This window comes from Dipodomys spectabilis, unplaced genomic scaffold (assembly GCF_019054845.1).
Source record: "Dipodomys spectabilis isolate Male_0828 unplaced genomic scaffold, ASM1905484v1 ptg000019l, whole genome shotgun sequence".
In the NCBI taxonomy this organism is placed as follows: domain Eukaryota; kingdom Metazoa; phylum Chordata; class Mammalia; order Rodentia; family Heteromyidae; genus Dipodomys; species Dipodomys spectabilis.
The window spans coordinates 23,413,563-23,427,283 of record NW_024870696.1 but is presented as its reverse complement, the minus strand read 5'-3'; the positions used below and the strand labels follow the sequence as shown (position 1 = coordinate 23,427,283).

Genomic DNA, 13,721 nt, shown 5'->3' with positions numbered 1-13,721 from the left:
GCTCACAGCTGACACCTTATGAGTTGAGCATTCATCCAGCCAGTCTTTTTGCTGGCTCATTGGAGATACAGTCTCCACATGTAGTCTCATAAACTTTTCTGCCAGGGTTGGCTTAGAACTATTAACCTTCAGGTTCCAGCTCCTGAGTAGCTAGAATTACGGTTGTGGACCACCAGTAACCACCAGCTTCTAGTTCTACCTTGACATTAATTCAAACGTAATTCTAAAAATTAAGTCAGTGGATCAGCCCAATTTGGAACTTTAAAACCTCAAATAATTTTGCCTTCTTCCTGCATAAAATACCTTGATTGTTTTTAAGTCTTATTCTAGGGCTTTGTATTATAAAATCAAGGGCGCAACACCAAAAAGTAAAACAGTGCTTCTGGAATGAAAAGTCAATGGTGGCTAGGCAAAATCTCAACATGCTAAAAACTGCACTAAGGAAAGAAGAAATAGGAACCTGTCATGGGACTATTCTGTTCCCATACTAGGTGGAAGGCTTGGAAAACAGTATACTGAAGAATAATTAGTTTAAACATTTTTCCATTTTCAGCATGTGGTAACAGGCCCAACTTACAACTTTATCTTTTCTTTTTTTTTTAAATTTTTAATTTTTTTATCATAAAAATATTGTACAGAGGGTTACAGTTACACGAAAAATGTCTTTTTTTTTTTTAACGCAGTACTGGGGGTTGAACCTTGTGCCTGCCAATCAGAAGCGCTACCTGAAAGCCATCTGAGACAGTCTCACTTTTTGTCCCAGCCATGCCACTACACAGCAACACACCACCTTAGCTGGGATGACAGGTACACAATACCATGCCCAATTTCTTCCACTAAGATGGAGTCTCCTGGATTCTTGTTCCCTGAGCTGGCTTGGAACTATAATCGTCACTATCTCAGCTTCCCACATAACTGAGGTAACAGACATATGCCACTGTTGTGAGTCTCTGTGCATATGCTCATGCTGGCCTTGAACTGTGATCCTCCAATCTTAGCCTCTCAAGTGGCTAAGATTACAAGCGTAAATCCATTATTCAGTATAACTTAAGTCTTAATTTGGCAGTACCAGAGATTACATTCAGGGCCACATGCTGGCAGACATTTCCCCTTGAGCTATACTTCTAGCCCCTTTTTGCACTGGTTATTGATGTAGGTTTTCACTTTATGCCCAGGTTGACCTAGAACTATATGATCCTCCACATTTCTTCCTCCCAAGTGGAAAGCATGTGCTACCATTTTCACTGTGTGAACATTTTCTAAATCAGATGCTATGTAAAAGTAAATCTAATCCAAATTCTAGTAACTCACACCTGTAATCTCATTTACTCAGAAGGCTGAGATCTGAGGATTGTAGCTTGAAGCTAGCTTTGGCAGGAATCCAATTAACCAGTCAAAGCAGAGATGTGGCTCAAGTGGTAGAGTATCAGCCTTGAGTGAAAAACTAAGGGAACAGCACCCAGGCCCGGAGGTTCAACTGCAATAGAGGGGGGTGTGTGCATGCACACTTGGGCACACAAGCATACATACACAATTACTCTTTTATCTTTTAGGATGGTTACTTTTAATCAAATATCAATGAGGCAGTAAAAGTGAGGTGGCACAGGATTAGATAACCATTTGCTTAAAGTATGGTCCATTCATCACTGGATTGTATTTGGAGGAAGAAGCGAGAAGCACTAAGACATGTTATCAGAAAAGCAACTAGGGCTGCGAAGTTGACTCAGTGGTAGAGTGCTTACTTCACATGCCTGAGGCCCTGGGTTCAATTCCTCAGCACCACATAAGCAGAAAAAGCCTGAAGTGGCGCTGTGGTAGGGCACTACTAGCCTTGAGCTGAAGAGCTGAGGGACAGCGCCCAGCCCAGGCCGTGTTCAGCCCCCATGACAGACAAAAAGAAAGAGAAAGAAAGGGAAAGAAAGAGAAAGGAAGGAAGGAAACTAAGCAAAAATGGATGAGAGGCTTAGCTCAAGTGGTAGAGTACCTGCCTAGCAAGTAGGTGGTCTTAAACTCAAATTCTGGCCTGCCAAAACAAACAAAAAAGGTTTAAAAAATACCCAAGGTAGATTTTAGAAAGTTGTCATAATCTCTAATTTTAATAACAAAGTAAATCTGAAATGTAAAGTATGACCTGTGACCACAGCTCTAGGTTCTGGTAAAATTTCCTACTATAGTATACTAAAATAAGTGATATACCTCTTTTCTCAATAACTGGGTGGAGAAGTGTTACCTTCTAAAATTCTGAAGTAACTGTAATTCCAGTAACTAAGCTAATACATAAAAAAAAAAAATTTAAACATGGCAGAAAGGTCTCCACTTCTGAAACAGAATAGAGTTCAAGACCAAATCCAAAACCCATCTTCAATTAAAAAACAAAACAAAAACTTGCCATATTACTTACCTGTAGTTTAGAGTGAAGAGCCAAGTAAACACGAAGCATTTCTACACTGCTGCGAATATGAACAGATGCTCTCTCTGGCTCAAAGTTTGGATTGATCAAATCATTGAAGGGTTCATTTGTGACATCATTTCCCAGTAAAGAATAGTAAAAGAAAAATTCAGGTTGTCTTTCTGGAAGTTTCATGGTACATGGAATTAGCTAAGCATGCAAAGAAAAAGATGAATATTACTCTGTTAATCACTGAACATATGTCTATTGTACTCTAAATTTCTTCCCATATTGTTGGTTTTTAAAAGTCTTTAAAAATTAACCACTCTCTACCAAATTAATAGCCTTTACCAACAAAGGCTGCACTTTATAAATGGTAAATAGGAGAATCTGAATCCAGGTCATTTAATATAAAATATCCTGGTCTATGTCAGAAGTTAAAAAAGGCCTAGAAAACTATGAATTAATATCAGAAAAGTAGGCCTCATCTAATTGGAAAATAATTTCTCAGAACTGCTAAGACTCATATACAGATGTATATAATCAAAAAATGAGGTATTTATCCTACCAAAAAAATATTAAATTCTTGCCGGGCACTGGTGGCTCACCCCTGTAATCCTAGCTACTCAGGAGGCTGAGATCTGAGGATCGCGGTTCAAGCCAGCCGGGGCAGGAAAGATCGTGAGATTCCTATCTCCAATAAACCACCAGAAAACCGGAAGTGGCGCTGTAGCTCAAGTGGTAGAGCGCTCACCTTGAGCTGAAGAGCTGAGGGACAGCGCCCAGGCCCAGAGTTCAAGCCCCACGACCGACAAAAAAAAAATATATATATATTAAATTCTTAACAGACCCTAAATGTTCACTAGAATGTTATTAAGTGAGAAGTTGTGAACATTCCATGTGTCAACCAACAGAAAACAGTGGTAGAGTGCTAGCCTTGAGCTGAAGAGCTCAGAACAGTGCCCAGGCCCAGAGTTCAAGCTCCACGACCAGCAGAAAGAAATAATAGTAATAAAGTTAGTCTATTTCAGATAGTAAAAAAGCAATAATCACCTAGATATTTAAAGTGCAGTATTGAATAAACAGATACTCAATAAATGTAAGTTATTCCTTTTATCCTATATTTTAAAATGTATTCATGTTTGACTGGACAGTTTCTACTCACATGGGTTTACATACATTGAGAGAACCACCTATACTCCTAAAAAGTAGAACTCTAAGCTAAGGCAATCCTCAAGCAGAGCTTTATGAAGAAAAAGATGTACACTGATGGAGACAGACAAAAGTACGTAAAATGGAAAAGTAGGGGAAAAGGAAAAAACATCCCAAGAACACATACAGTAACATATCCTTCTTATCTAAGATACACTGCACTCACGACATCTCTATACTACTTTAAAAATAAATTAGAAAAAATATTTTTAAAAATCCTTCTTGTAGTAGGCATGAATTTAGTATGACAAAGTCAAATTTTCCTTTAAAAAAAGTCTTAACCTGATAATCCTTAAGGGAAAAATTAGATACCTTTTAAGTAAAATAAAAATGTCGTCACTAAATGCATATTTCACTTGTGAGATGTCAATGGGGGGTGTATATATGTAAGAAAGCCAAGTCTAACAAAAATTTTAATGATAAGCCAGGAGTCAGTGGCTCACACCTGTAATCCTGATTACTCAGGAGGCTGAGATGTGAGAGAGATGTGAGAGGATTTTGGTTCAAAGTTAGCCCACGCAGGAAAGTCTGTGTAAGTCTCCAATAAAGCCAGAAGTAGAGGTGTGGCTCAAGTGGTAGCTTTGAGCAAAAAAAGTAAGGGACAGATCCCAGGCCTTGAGTTTAAGTCCTAGTAAATGTAAACACACACACACACACATACATGCACGCACGCACGCACCATAAACCCATCTCTATTCTTAAAAATATGAATTTATTCCAGATGCTATCACCCAATAAAAAGTCAAGAAAACTGGACTTCTCTTTAAGAAAGACAAAAGGATAACAGCAAATGCTGTCCTGTGCCACAGCTGGCAAGAGGCAGTATACCATGAGCATCCTTGTTGAGTACCAGGAATACAAGGCCTTGACTATTCTTTTACCCAGGCCAATTCCCAGGGCCATTTCTATAGTTGGTAACCTTGAGAAGTTAATATGTCTTCCTGAAAAAAAAACTAAGACTGCTTACTGCTTACAATAAAAATAATGCATGTTCCCACATTATTTTCCTCAGCAGAGATAAAACCACTTATTTGCCTTTCTGTGTACCCCACATGGAATTCAAGGAAAAAGAACTGAAGAAAATATACTGATATTCAGGTTGCTCTCAGTGCTGGGAATACTATAGTCTTTTGATCCGGAACTAAACTCTCCAATCTTCTACCATCTCCATGAAAGGAACATGCTAACTTGTTAGCTTACAAGCAAGGTAAAATATAATCCTAGACCCAACAGGCATTAAGTATTTCTGAGAAAAATTGTTCCTGACATTGCTTATCAAAATGTACATGATTCAAGAGGTAAACGGAAAAATTCCCTCCATCAGTTCTGAAAGTTTTGCACAGGACAATGGCAATGTTTATTGATAGTCAATCTCTCCAAATCATAAAATTTATTGTTCTCAAGATACTGATATCTAGATACCTTTTCACAAAGTAAAAATGTTTCTGGCATGAGCACATTTTTATCTCAAATTTTAAACTGTATATATACAAATCTATTTACTAGCTAAAGGATAAGGTTTAAGAAATAAGGTGTTTTCTAAGTTCTTCATGAATCAGTAATTTCCTAATCACTAGCATCTTACCTGCTCCAACTGGGTGGCAAAGGCTATGGTCACTGACATAATGAAGGAGTCAGTACAATACTCTGCTGGCCCAATCTGGTGGTAACCTCCCTCCTCATTCAGCACCGCTACAATGTCCTTCGGGTCAAGTCCAGGGAGGCTAGCAAGCACTTCACAGACAAAAACACAATTACATCAGACTGCGGTTTGCTATAAATTATTGTAAGGTTTTACTTTTTATTTCATTCATTCAATTTTGAGACAATGTCTTCCTTTGTAGCTCAACCTGGCCTGGAACCTTGTAAGTATTGGTATTTTAGGCAGGCACCATTATAAGATTATAAAAGCTGATTATATTTTTCAATTTCCTCGACAATTTCCATGCATACAGCTAATATATAAAAAGGTTTTCTTTAATTCTTTTATGTGCTCTAAATAAACTTCATTTAATTTTGTTTTTCCATATACAAAAAACATAGTCTAGCCAGGCATCTGTGGTTCAGGCCTGTAATCCTAGCTATTTACTAGGCTGATATATGGAGGACTAGGGTTTGAAGACACTCAACAGAAAACCTGGCTCCATCTCTAAAACAATTTTTTTTAAAAAAGCCAGGTTAAAGGTGTTACTCACATGGTCGAGGGCCAACTAAGTAAAAGTCTATCACTTGAGACCCTGAGTTCAAATTTTACTGCCAAAAATATTCTGATAACATTTTCATAAAAACAATAAACCATATAGAAAAAACATCTAAAATAGGTTTCACAATGAATCTAAGCTGGGAGGTAGAAAACCTAGATCTGCCTAAGTCCCCTGATAAGGAAAAAAATAATACAGATGACATAAGTATCCATACGAAACCTGCATGTAAAAAGCCTTCATTAAAAAAAAAAAAGGTGGGGAACAACTTTGTAGTATGTTATATGAAAGCTGTTGACTGATAACAGAAAGGGGGGTAAAGGGAAATACATTCTGTCAGGAAGTAGGTACTGGTGGGAAAGGACTGGGTTAACAAGGAAATGAAGGAGGTCAAATACAATTAAAATAGTGTATTTGCAACTACACAAATAGATCAATAAAAGTGGTTGCAACGTTTTAGATGGGGGATGAGACAGATTGGCACACACTGAACACATGTGGAAAGGTAACAACTCCCCCCCACTTAAAGCCAATTTTAAAAAAGTAAACTAGATAATTAGTACATAATTAAAAAAAACATGCTGTAGCTAATAAATACTTATAGCAAGAATACTATTAACCTAGCACTCAATTTCCCACATGCGAACTGTGGAGAACATACTCAAAGTAATGTAGGATCTTGGTGAGGGGAGGGGTTACACAGAAAAGCTTTAGGGAAGTGCAAGTATTCTGCACACAACCATGGACTTCTAGCGACAATGAAGTATCAATGAAATTTCCCCAGTTGTGATCACATCCTAGGTTTGGGATGTTGATGATGGATGAGGTGGATCTATGTGCAACTCTCTGTACTCTCCAATTTCACTCCACACCCTTAATGACAGTGATGGCAAAACTAAGTAGCAATTTTCAAAAATACAAAATTCTTTGTTCTAGATTATACCAGATGAGGAAAAGAAAAAATATCTCTTTGCAAGATTTCAAATGAGTTAAAACAACAAGTGCTGGAGGTGTTACAACATCACAATATTTGTCTGATGTACTTGGATTGAAAATAGATGTTAAGGGGCTGGGAAGGTGGCTCAGTGGTAGAGCGCTTGCCTTGCATGCATGAGGCCCTGGGTTCAATTTTTCAGCAACACATAAGCAGAAAAAGCCAGATGTGGTGCTGTGGCTCAAGTGGTAGAGTGCTAGTCTTGAGCTGAAGAGCTGAGGGACAGTGCCCAGGCCCAGAGTTCAAACCTCAGGACCGACAAAAAAGAAAGAAAGAAAGAAAATAGATGTTAAGTTTGTCCAGTTCCCTGTGTAAGCTCAGCTAACCCTCCCACACGGCTCTCCTTGTGCTATCCCCTCCTAACCTTCTAGTCCACAGATGAACTTCTCAGAGAATGCCTTTAGAGATGGTGCACAAACCTTTTCCATCTCGAGGGGGGGCCCCCTTTGCTTTAAAACTATCCACCGGTGCTTTTGTATCTGTTTCCAAAGTGATGCTTATCTGTATCTCAGACTTGAACTTGGTGTATTTATTACTCAGCAACTGGTACCATTTTGGTGCCTAGAGCAAAACAACACAACAGGAACATCTTAATAGATAATAGGAAAAAAATCTGTTGGAAATGCTCATTAAGGTTCTAAATAAACGACCTATAGTTTGTCAGTAATTTTCCTCTCTTAACTACCTTCTCCCTCCCACATTTTATTAGAAAAGAATTAATTCCACTTTGGAAGCCATTAACTGGATTTCCCTTTGGAAAAATAACTTAAAACATTGAGGCTGCCTTCATTTCTCCCATTCTTATGCTTCAACAGGTAAAATATTAAAGGAAAGAAAAAAGCTATTTCTTTCTATCTTTACAACCTTCTACTTCTTCTTACATGATTTTTTTCTTAAATTTTTATGTTGTTATTATAAAGGTGATATACAGAAGGGTTACAGTTATGTAAGTCAGGTAAAGAGTACACTGCTTTTTGGACACTTTCACCCCTTCCCTTGCTCTCTCCCAGTTTTTCCCTTCTATCTCCCACCCACAGTTGTATAATTCATTTTCAACACAATGTCCAGTAAGTAGCACTTCTGCATTTTTGTTTTATTTTATTTTTTGTCTGTCCTGGAACTTGAACTCTGGGCTTGGGAGCTGCCCCTCAGCTCTTCAGCCAAGGCTAGCACTCTACCACTTGAGCCACAGCACCACTTCCAGTTTTCTGAGTGGTTTATTGGAGAAAAGAGTCTCATGGACTTTCCTGCCTGGGCTGGCTTTGAACCTGGATCCTCAGATCTCAGCCTCCTGAGTAGCTAGGATTACAGGCGTGAGCCACCGGCGTCAGGCTTGCTGGATTATTTTCACTCCCTGCATTCCTCACATTAGATATAGAAAATGTAGTTTTCTATTTCCCTAATGCCTATTATTTCATGCTTTGTATACCTTTTCTTCCTGCCTCATTTCTGCTTTATAATACTGACATCAATTAAGAAAATCTTACTGCTAATAAAAAAATACTAAAGAAACTAAAGGCCTGACAATATAGTTCTGAGTTATGAACTATTACTTGATTGATATTAAACAAAAGCCTGTCACTGAATAAAGTTCTATATAGAGTAACCCTCACTCCAGCAACATCAGAAACTCCTATCCAAACTACCTGGAATTCTCACGAACCGGGACAATCTGCCCATGAGTGCGTATTATATGTACTAATGTACTATTATTAGAATATGACACAATGATTCATGCCAGAGTGAAAGACAAAAGACTAACATAAATGCAATTTTAAATAGATAACAATGTCACTGATATACACTTAATGTCACATAATGTGCAGCTGGTTCCCTGAAAGCATCTGTAAGGAACAGGAAGCAGGGAAACCAATGAGGAGGTGATTATGAAAGTAAAAAACTGAGGTAGCATTAGTGAAATGCAGAATAGTAGACAGATCAAGAAGAATGGAGAACTATGAAAAAAGGGAAGCCAAATATCAGGAAAGATTTCTGTTTCTATCTCATACAACAAGAGAGGGATGACCATTTTCTACAGCAAGGAACACGTTCAAGAATTTTAAATAAAAACTCTGGACTTGAAGATGTTAAGGTTGAGCTCATAGCTACTTAAACATAGGTTGGAGCACAGAGACAAATTTCTTTGAGAAAGAGTTCAAAGGAATAATGAAAAAGGTTGATTTTTCCATAAACAAAACATCAGAGCTATGCCACTGGCTCAAGTATGCAATGTGTTTCAGGTCCAGTATTTTATTTTATTTTCACTAATCCAATGTCTACTGAAAGTAATCAATGTCTAACATAGAAATATCAAGAGGACAATGCCTGTTTTGTTTCTTGAGCAGTTCTTAAGTCCAGAACAATGTAACCTATGACTTCTTTGGCTGAAGATGAAGGATTCAAGGCGAAGCACTGGAGTTTGATTGGAGTACGCTGTAACCTGCAAAACAATTTATGTGAGAAGTAAGATAGCTTTTTCTCAATATTGAACACTCAATATTAAACTTGAAAAAAATGGCATTATCCATATAACTAAAATGTAATGATAATTGGGTAAGCTATATCTATTTTCTATTTTATTTTGAAGAAGACCTCTTCAGTCCAGGCACCAATGGCTCATTCCTATAATCCTCGCTACTCTCGAAGCTGAGATCTAAGGATCACAATTTGAAGCCAGCCTGGGCATAAAAGTCCATGAGACTCTTACTCCAATTAACCACCAAAAAAACAGGAACTGGAGCCATGGCTCAAGTGGTAGAACACCAGCCTTGAGCTTTAAAAAAGCTCAGAGACAGTGCCCAGGACTAGCATACACAGAGACACACAAAATGACCTCTTTGACCAGAAAGAACTGTAAAATATATTTGCCTCTATACTACTACAAAAAAAAAAAAAAGTTGAAATTTTAGGCCAGGCACTGGTGGCTCACGTCTGTAATCCTACCTAGCTAATCAAGAGGCTGAGATCGAGGATTCAAAGCCAATCTGGGAAGGAAAGTCCGTGAAATTATTATCTCCAATTAGTCACCAGAAAACCAGAGTGGAGATGTGGCTCAAAATCGTAGAGCACTAGCCTTGAGTGAAAGAGATCAGAGACAGTGTTTCCCAGACCCCGAGATAAAGACCCATAACTGCCCCGCAAAAAAGTTAAAAATTTTAGTTTTTTCCTCTAAAGAGTTATTAAGTAAGAACAGGTTTTCTTAATCTTCAAAGCCTTTTGATAGTCAAAAATTATGAATCCTCAGGACTGATTTTTGGTAACCTTTCTTACACCACAACATCAGATATAAAATACAAACTACAATATATGCTACCCCACAAAATAATTTTAAATTAATAATTCAATGTACTTGATTCACAACGTTACTGATTATTATAGCATGAGATCTTTTAGTTTAATAAACTAGAATAGCTCTAGTTTATTACTAGTTCACATACTAGTTCATTACTAAGCTGAATTAATTCTGTCATTAGGTTTATCTAGTGGAATTACTATTTAACTGCTTTAAGCACAAAATCATCACTTTTAAATTTGTCTGTATTATTTTCTCAGCCTGCAACAGCCAAAGTGGTATCCCTGGATACTCACAACTGTAAGCCCAACTACAGATGTGGGCTGTGGCACCCCACAGCAGAACCCTATTTCAGCAGGTATTACAGAGCCACAAAAAACTTACAACTTTTTGATACTCTGTAAGAATTCAGCATCCCTTTAAATAAATCCACAGAAACTAGCCAAAGAAACAAGTACATTTTTCCTTAATTTCATTCTCTTAACTTCCTGTTCTGAGTTGATTTAATACTAAGAAAAGGCCAGTACTGGAATGGTTTCCCAGACAGAAATACATTTTCAATCATTTAATACACAAATATCTTGCTGTTCTGGTCACAGAGTTCATGAAAAAATAAGATGCCATAACTTTAAATCCATTTTAGATACTAGACTCTCTAAAGACCAAAGAAGACAGTAATTTGCAAATAGCAGTCACCTGTGCTGATGAAGAACTTTCCTATCAATTTCCCAGGCTAGCTCAGTAGCAAATTCTGGCTGGTCAGTATGGTCCACAGGATCAGTAGCCAACTGCTCTCCATCAAATTTTGCTTCTACTATAAGCGTATGCTTTGGACGTTTGGGAAAATGACGACCTGAAGAAACAACAGTATGCAGATTAATTGGAAATATACAAAAACCAAGTAGGCTCATTTAGTAGTGAGTGTGTGTGTGTGTGTGCGTGTATGTGTATGTGTGTATATGTGTGTGCATGCATGCCAGTCCTAGGGTTTGAACTCAGGGTTGAGCACTATTCCTGAGCTTTTTTTGATCAAGATTAGCACTCTACCACTTGAGCCCCAGCTCTCCTTCCAGATTTTTGGTGGTTAATTGCATATAAGAGTCTCACAGAGCCAGGTGCCAGTGGCTCGTGCCTATAATCCTAGCTACTCAGGAGGCTGAGATCTGAGGCTCCAGGTTCAAAGCCAGCCCGGGCAGGAAAGTCCATGAGATTCTTATCTCCAATAAACCACCAGAAAACCAGAAATGGTGCTGTGGCTCAAATGGTAGAGCTAGCCCTGAGTTGAAGAGCTGAGGGACAGCACTCAGGCCCAGAGTTCAAGCCCCATAAATGACAAAAAAATCTCACAGACTCAGATTAGTTTCTGTAATCAAATTCACATAGATAAGATCTTACATATTTAATATTATGTGTTTACTCCTATATAAATGGAAAATTAGGTTTAACATTTCTAGACCTATATGGCTATTAATTTCCACACAATGCCAACTCAGTAAACTGGGATACTTTTTCCAAAGTTGATAGCACATCTAATGTTTCCAAAAATTCAAATTATATATAAATATGCATATATCTATATATATAGGTATGTTTTTTTATTTATATAAAGGGCCAGTAATAGCAGTATGTTATGAATCAGTAGTGGTTATCAGCTTTGCGAGGTTCTGCCACCATCTGAACAAAATTAAAAACATCCTAGCTACTTAGGAGGCTGAGATTTGAGGATCACAGTTCAAAGTCAGCCCATGACACTCTTATCTCCTCCAATAAACTACCAGAAAACTGGAAGTGGCACTGTGGCTCAAGTGGTAGAGTGCTTGCCTTGAGTTGAAGAGGTGAGGGACAGCATCCAGGACCAGAGTTCAAGCCCCATGACTGACAAAAAAAAGTAAAAAAAAAAAAAAAAAAAAAAAGTCTTTTTAGAAAAACCCTGAAAAATGCAAAATTCTGTTACTGGTACCTGGCACATTTTTTTAAAATTAGTTTCTCTATCATCATCTGTAATAAAAAAAAAAGCTGGAGTAATAAAAAATCTTTGATAAAGCTGTCACAGTTCATAAACAAACAAAAAAGTCTGGTGAAGGGATCAGGATGAGAAATTTTAACCACTGTTAAGGAGTTCTATTGCTACTCTAGCTGAAGCTACTTGGTCAGAAAAGACTGGACTGCAAATTTGAGTCTCATCCTGAGGCTCTCACTTGAGGGTAAACACTCTACTATAAGTGGTGACACGCACAGCCCAGTTTTCATTAGTACCCAAAGGCCTCTCTCAGAACCTCATTTCTGACTGCTCTACAAGATCATTAGTTTCTCTTATAAATTTCACACATGAAAGTGAACTTCATATATGTTAACTTACAGTTTCAGTCAGATAATGATACCAAAGAGAGGAACAGAGAACAGAGGAAAGGCAGTAGAACAAGATGCCTGCCTCAACTCAAAGACAAGGAACATATTAAGACCAAAAGAAGTCTTATCCCTAAGATGATTTCTTTGTTGCATTGTATGTCCCTCCCCCACAGTATAACTCTTGCTTTCACTGTATTTGATGTTGGTATAATTTGTGGAGGGGAAGGGAAAAAACAAATCGTTTAAATAGGGATACAGGTAGACCCATTGCAACAATGAAATGTACAAGTTGTTATGTCTAAAAACAAACTTTACAACTTTGGGGAGGAGTGGGGAGGGAAATGGGAAGGGATAGGAAGGGGAAACAAAGGAGGAGTTAACAATGCTTGATAAGAAATGTACTCATTATCTTGCCCATGTAATTGTAACTCCTCTGTATGGTATTTTCACAATTAAAAAAAAAAAAAAGAAGCCTTATCCTTTCCTTGAAATTTGATTCACAGTTTAAATGTTACTTTTCAGTAGGAATTCAATTTCTTTTGAATAAAAGGTATTCCCAGAACTGAAGACAAGAAATTAAAAGCAGTCAATATATGGGAGAAGCTGGCTGGCTGTATAAGAGACTGACAGAGCAGGAAAGACTTCTACCACAAAGGATAACATTTGCTATTCTAAGGAGCAGTCATTGCCTTTTAAGGAACAGAAAAATCTGAAGACTGTAAGATTTAATGTCATAATGGTTATTGCCAGATTGTAGGAAATGTTAGATGTTTCTAGGAGGAAGAAAAAATGTAGGAAATATATTATTGAAGATTACAATAGGTTAGTGGATAACAAATGCCTCTAATCCAGGTATTCAGTGGAAATTTGTCCATTTGAAAGTTTATATGGCTGAGACAAGCAGAAAAGGTCAAAAGCTATGTACATATGACCAGATAAGATGATGTGAAGTGAAATGAACCCCAAGATAGGGACACAAGTGGTTTTTGCTTTCTTGCTATTATTTCTAACATAATTTACAATGTACCATGTGATTTTTTTTTTGTTTCTCCGTATGCTCCTCCTCCACTGTATTTGCTGTTGGTGCCCTGCATCTTGTATATACATTTTTCTAATTTGGGAGGGGAAGGGAAAAAACAAAATGCTTAAATAGGGATACAGGTTGACCTGTAACAATGGGATGCACAAGACACTGTTGAAAAATGAACTTTACAATTTGGGGGCAGGGGAAGTGTAGTTGTGGAAGTGGGAGGGAAGGGATGGTAGGGGAAAAACAACAATGCT

At 37.7% G+C, this 13,721-nt stretch overlaps 1 protein-coding gene across 2 annotated transcripts in view; it reads right to left on the bottom strand.

Moving 5' to 3' along the window:
• Cep120 (centrosomal protein 120) overlaps positions 1–13,721 on the bottom strand; it is a 58,428-nt gene that overhangs the window by 42,981 nt on the left and 1,726 nt on the right. Inside the window, exons 2-6 of one of the 2 annotated variants that reach the window (XM_042674392.1) lie at positions 10,785–10,941; positions 9,122–9,236; positions 7,216–7,357; positions 5,187–5,335; positions 2,402–2,599 (exon numbers count right to left, since the gene is read on the bottom strand). In XM_042674392.1, the coding sequence (XP_042530326.1) occupies positions 2,402–2,599; positions 5,187–5,335; positions 7,216–7,357; positions 9,122–9,236; positions 10,785–10,941 (761 nt within the window). The remainder of the gene's footprint in view (positions 1–2,401; positions 2,600–5,186; positions 5,336–7,215; positions 7,358–9,121; positions 9,237–10,784; positions 10,942–13,721) is intronic. The other variant, XM_042674393.1, reaches the window with a different exon arrangement.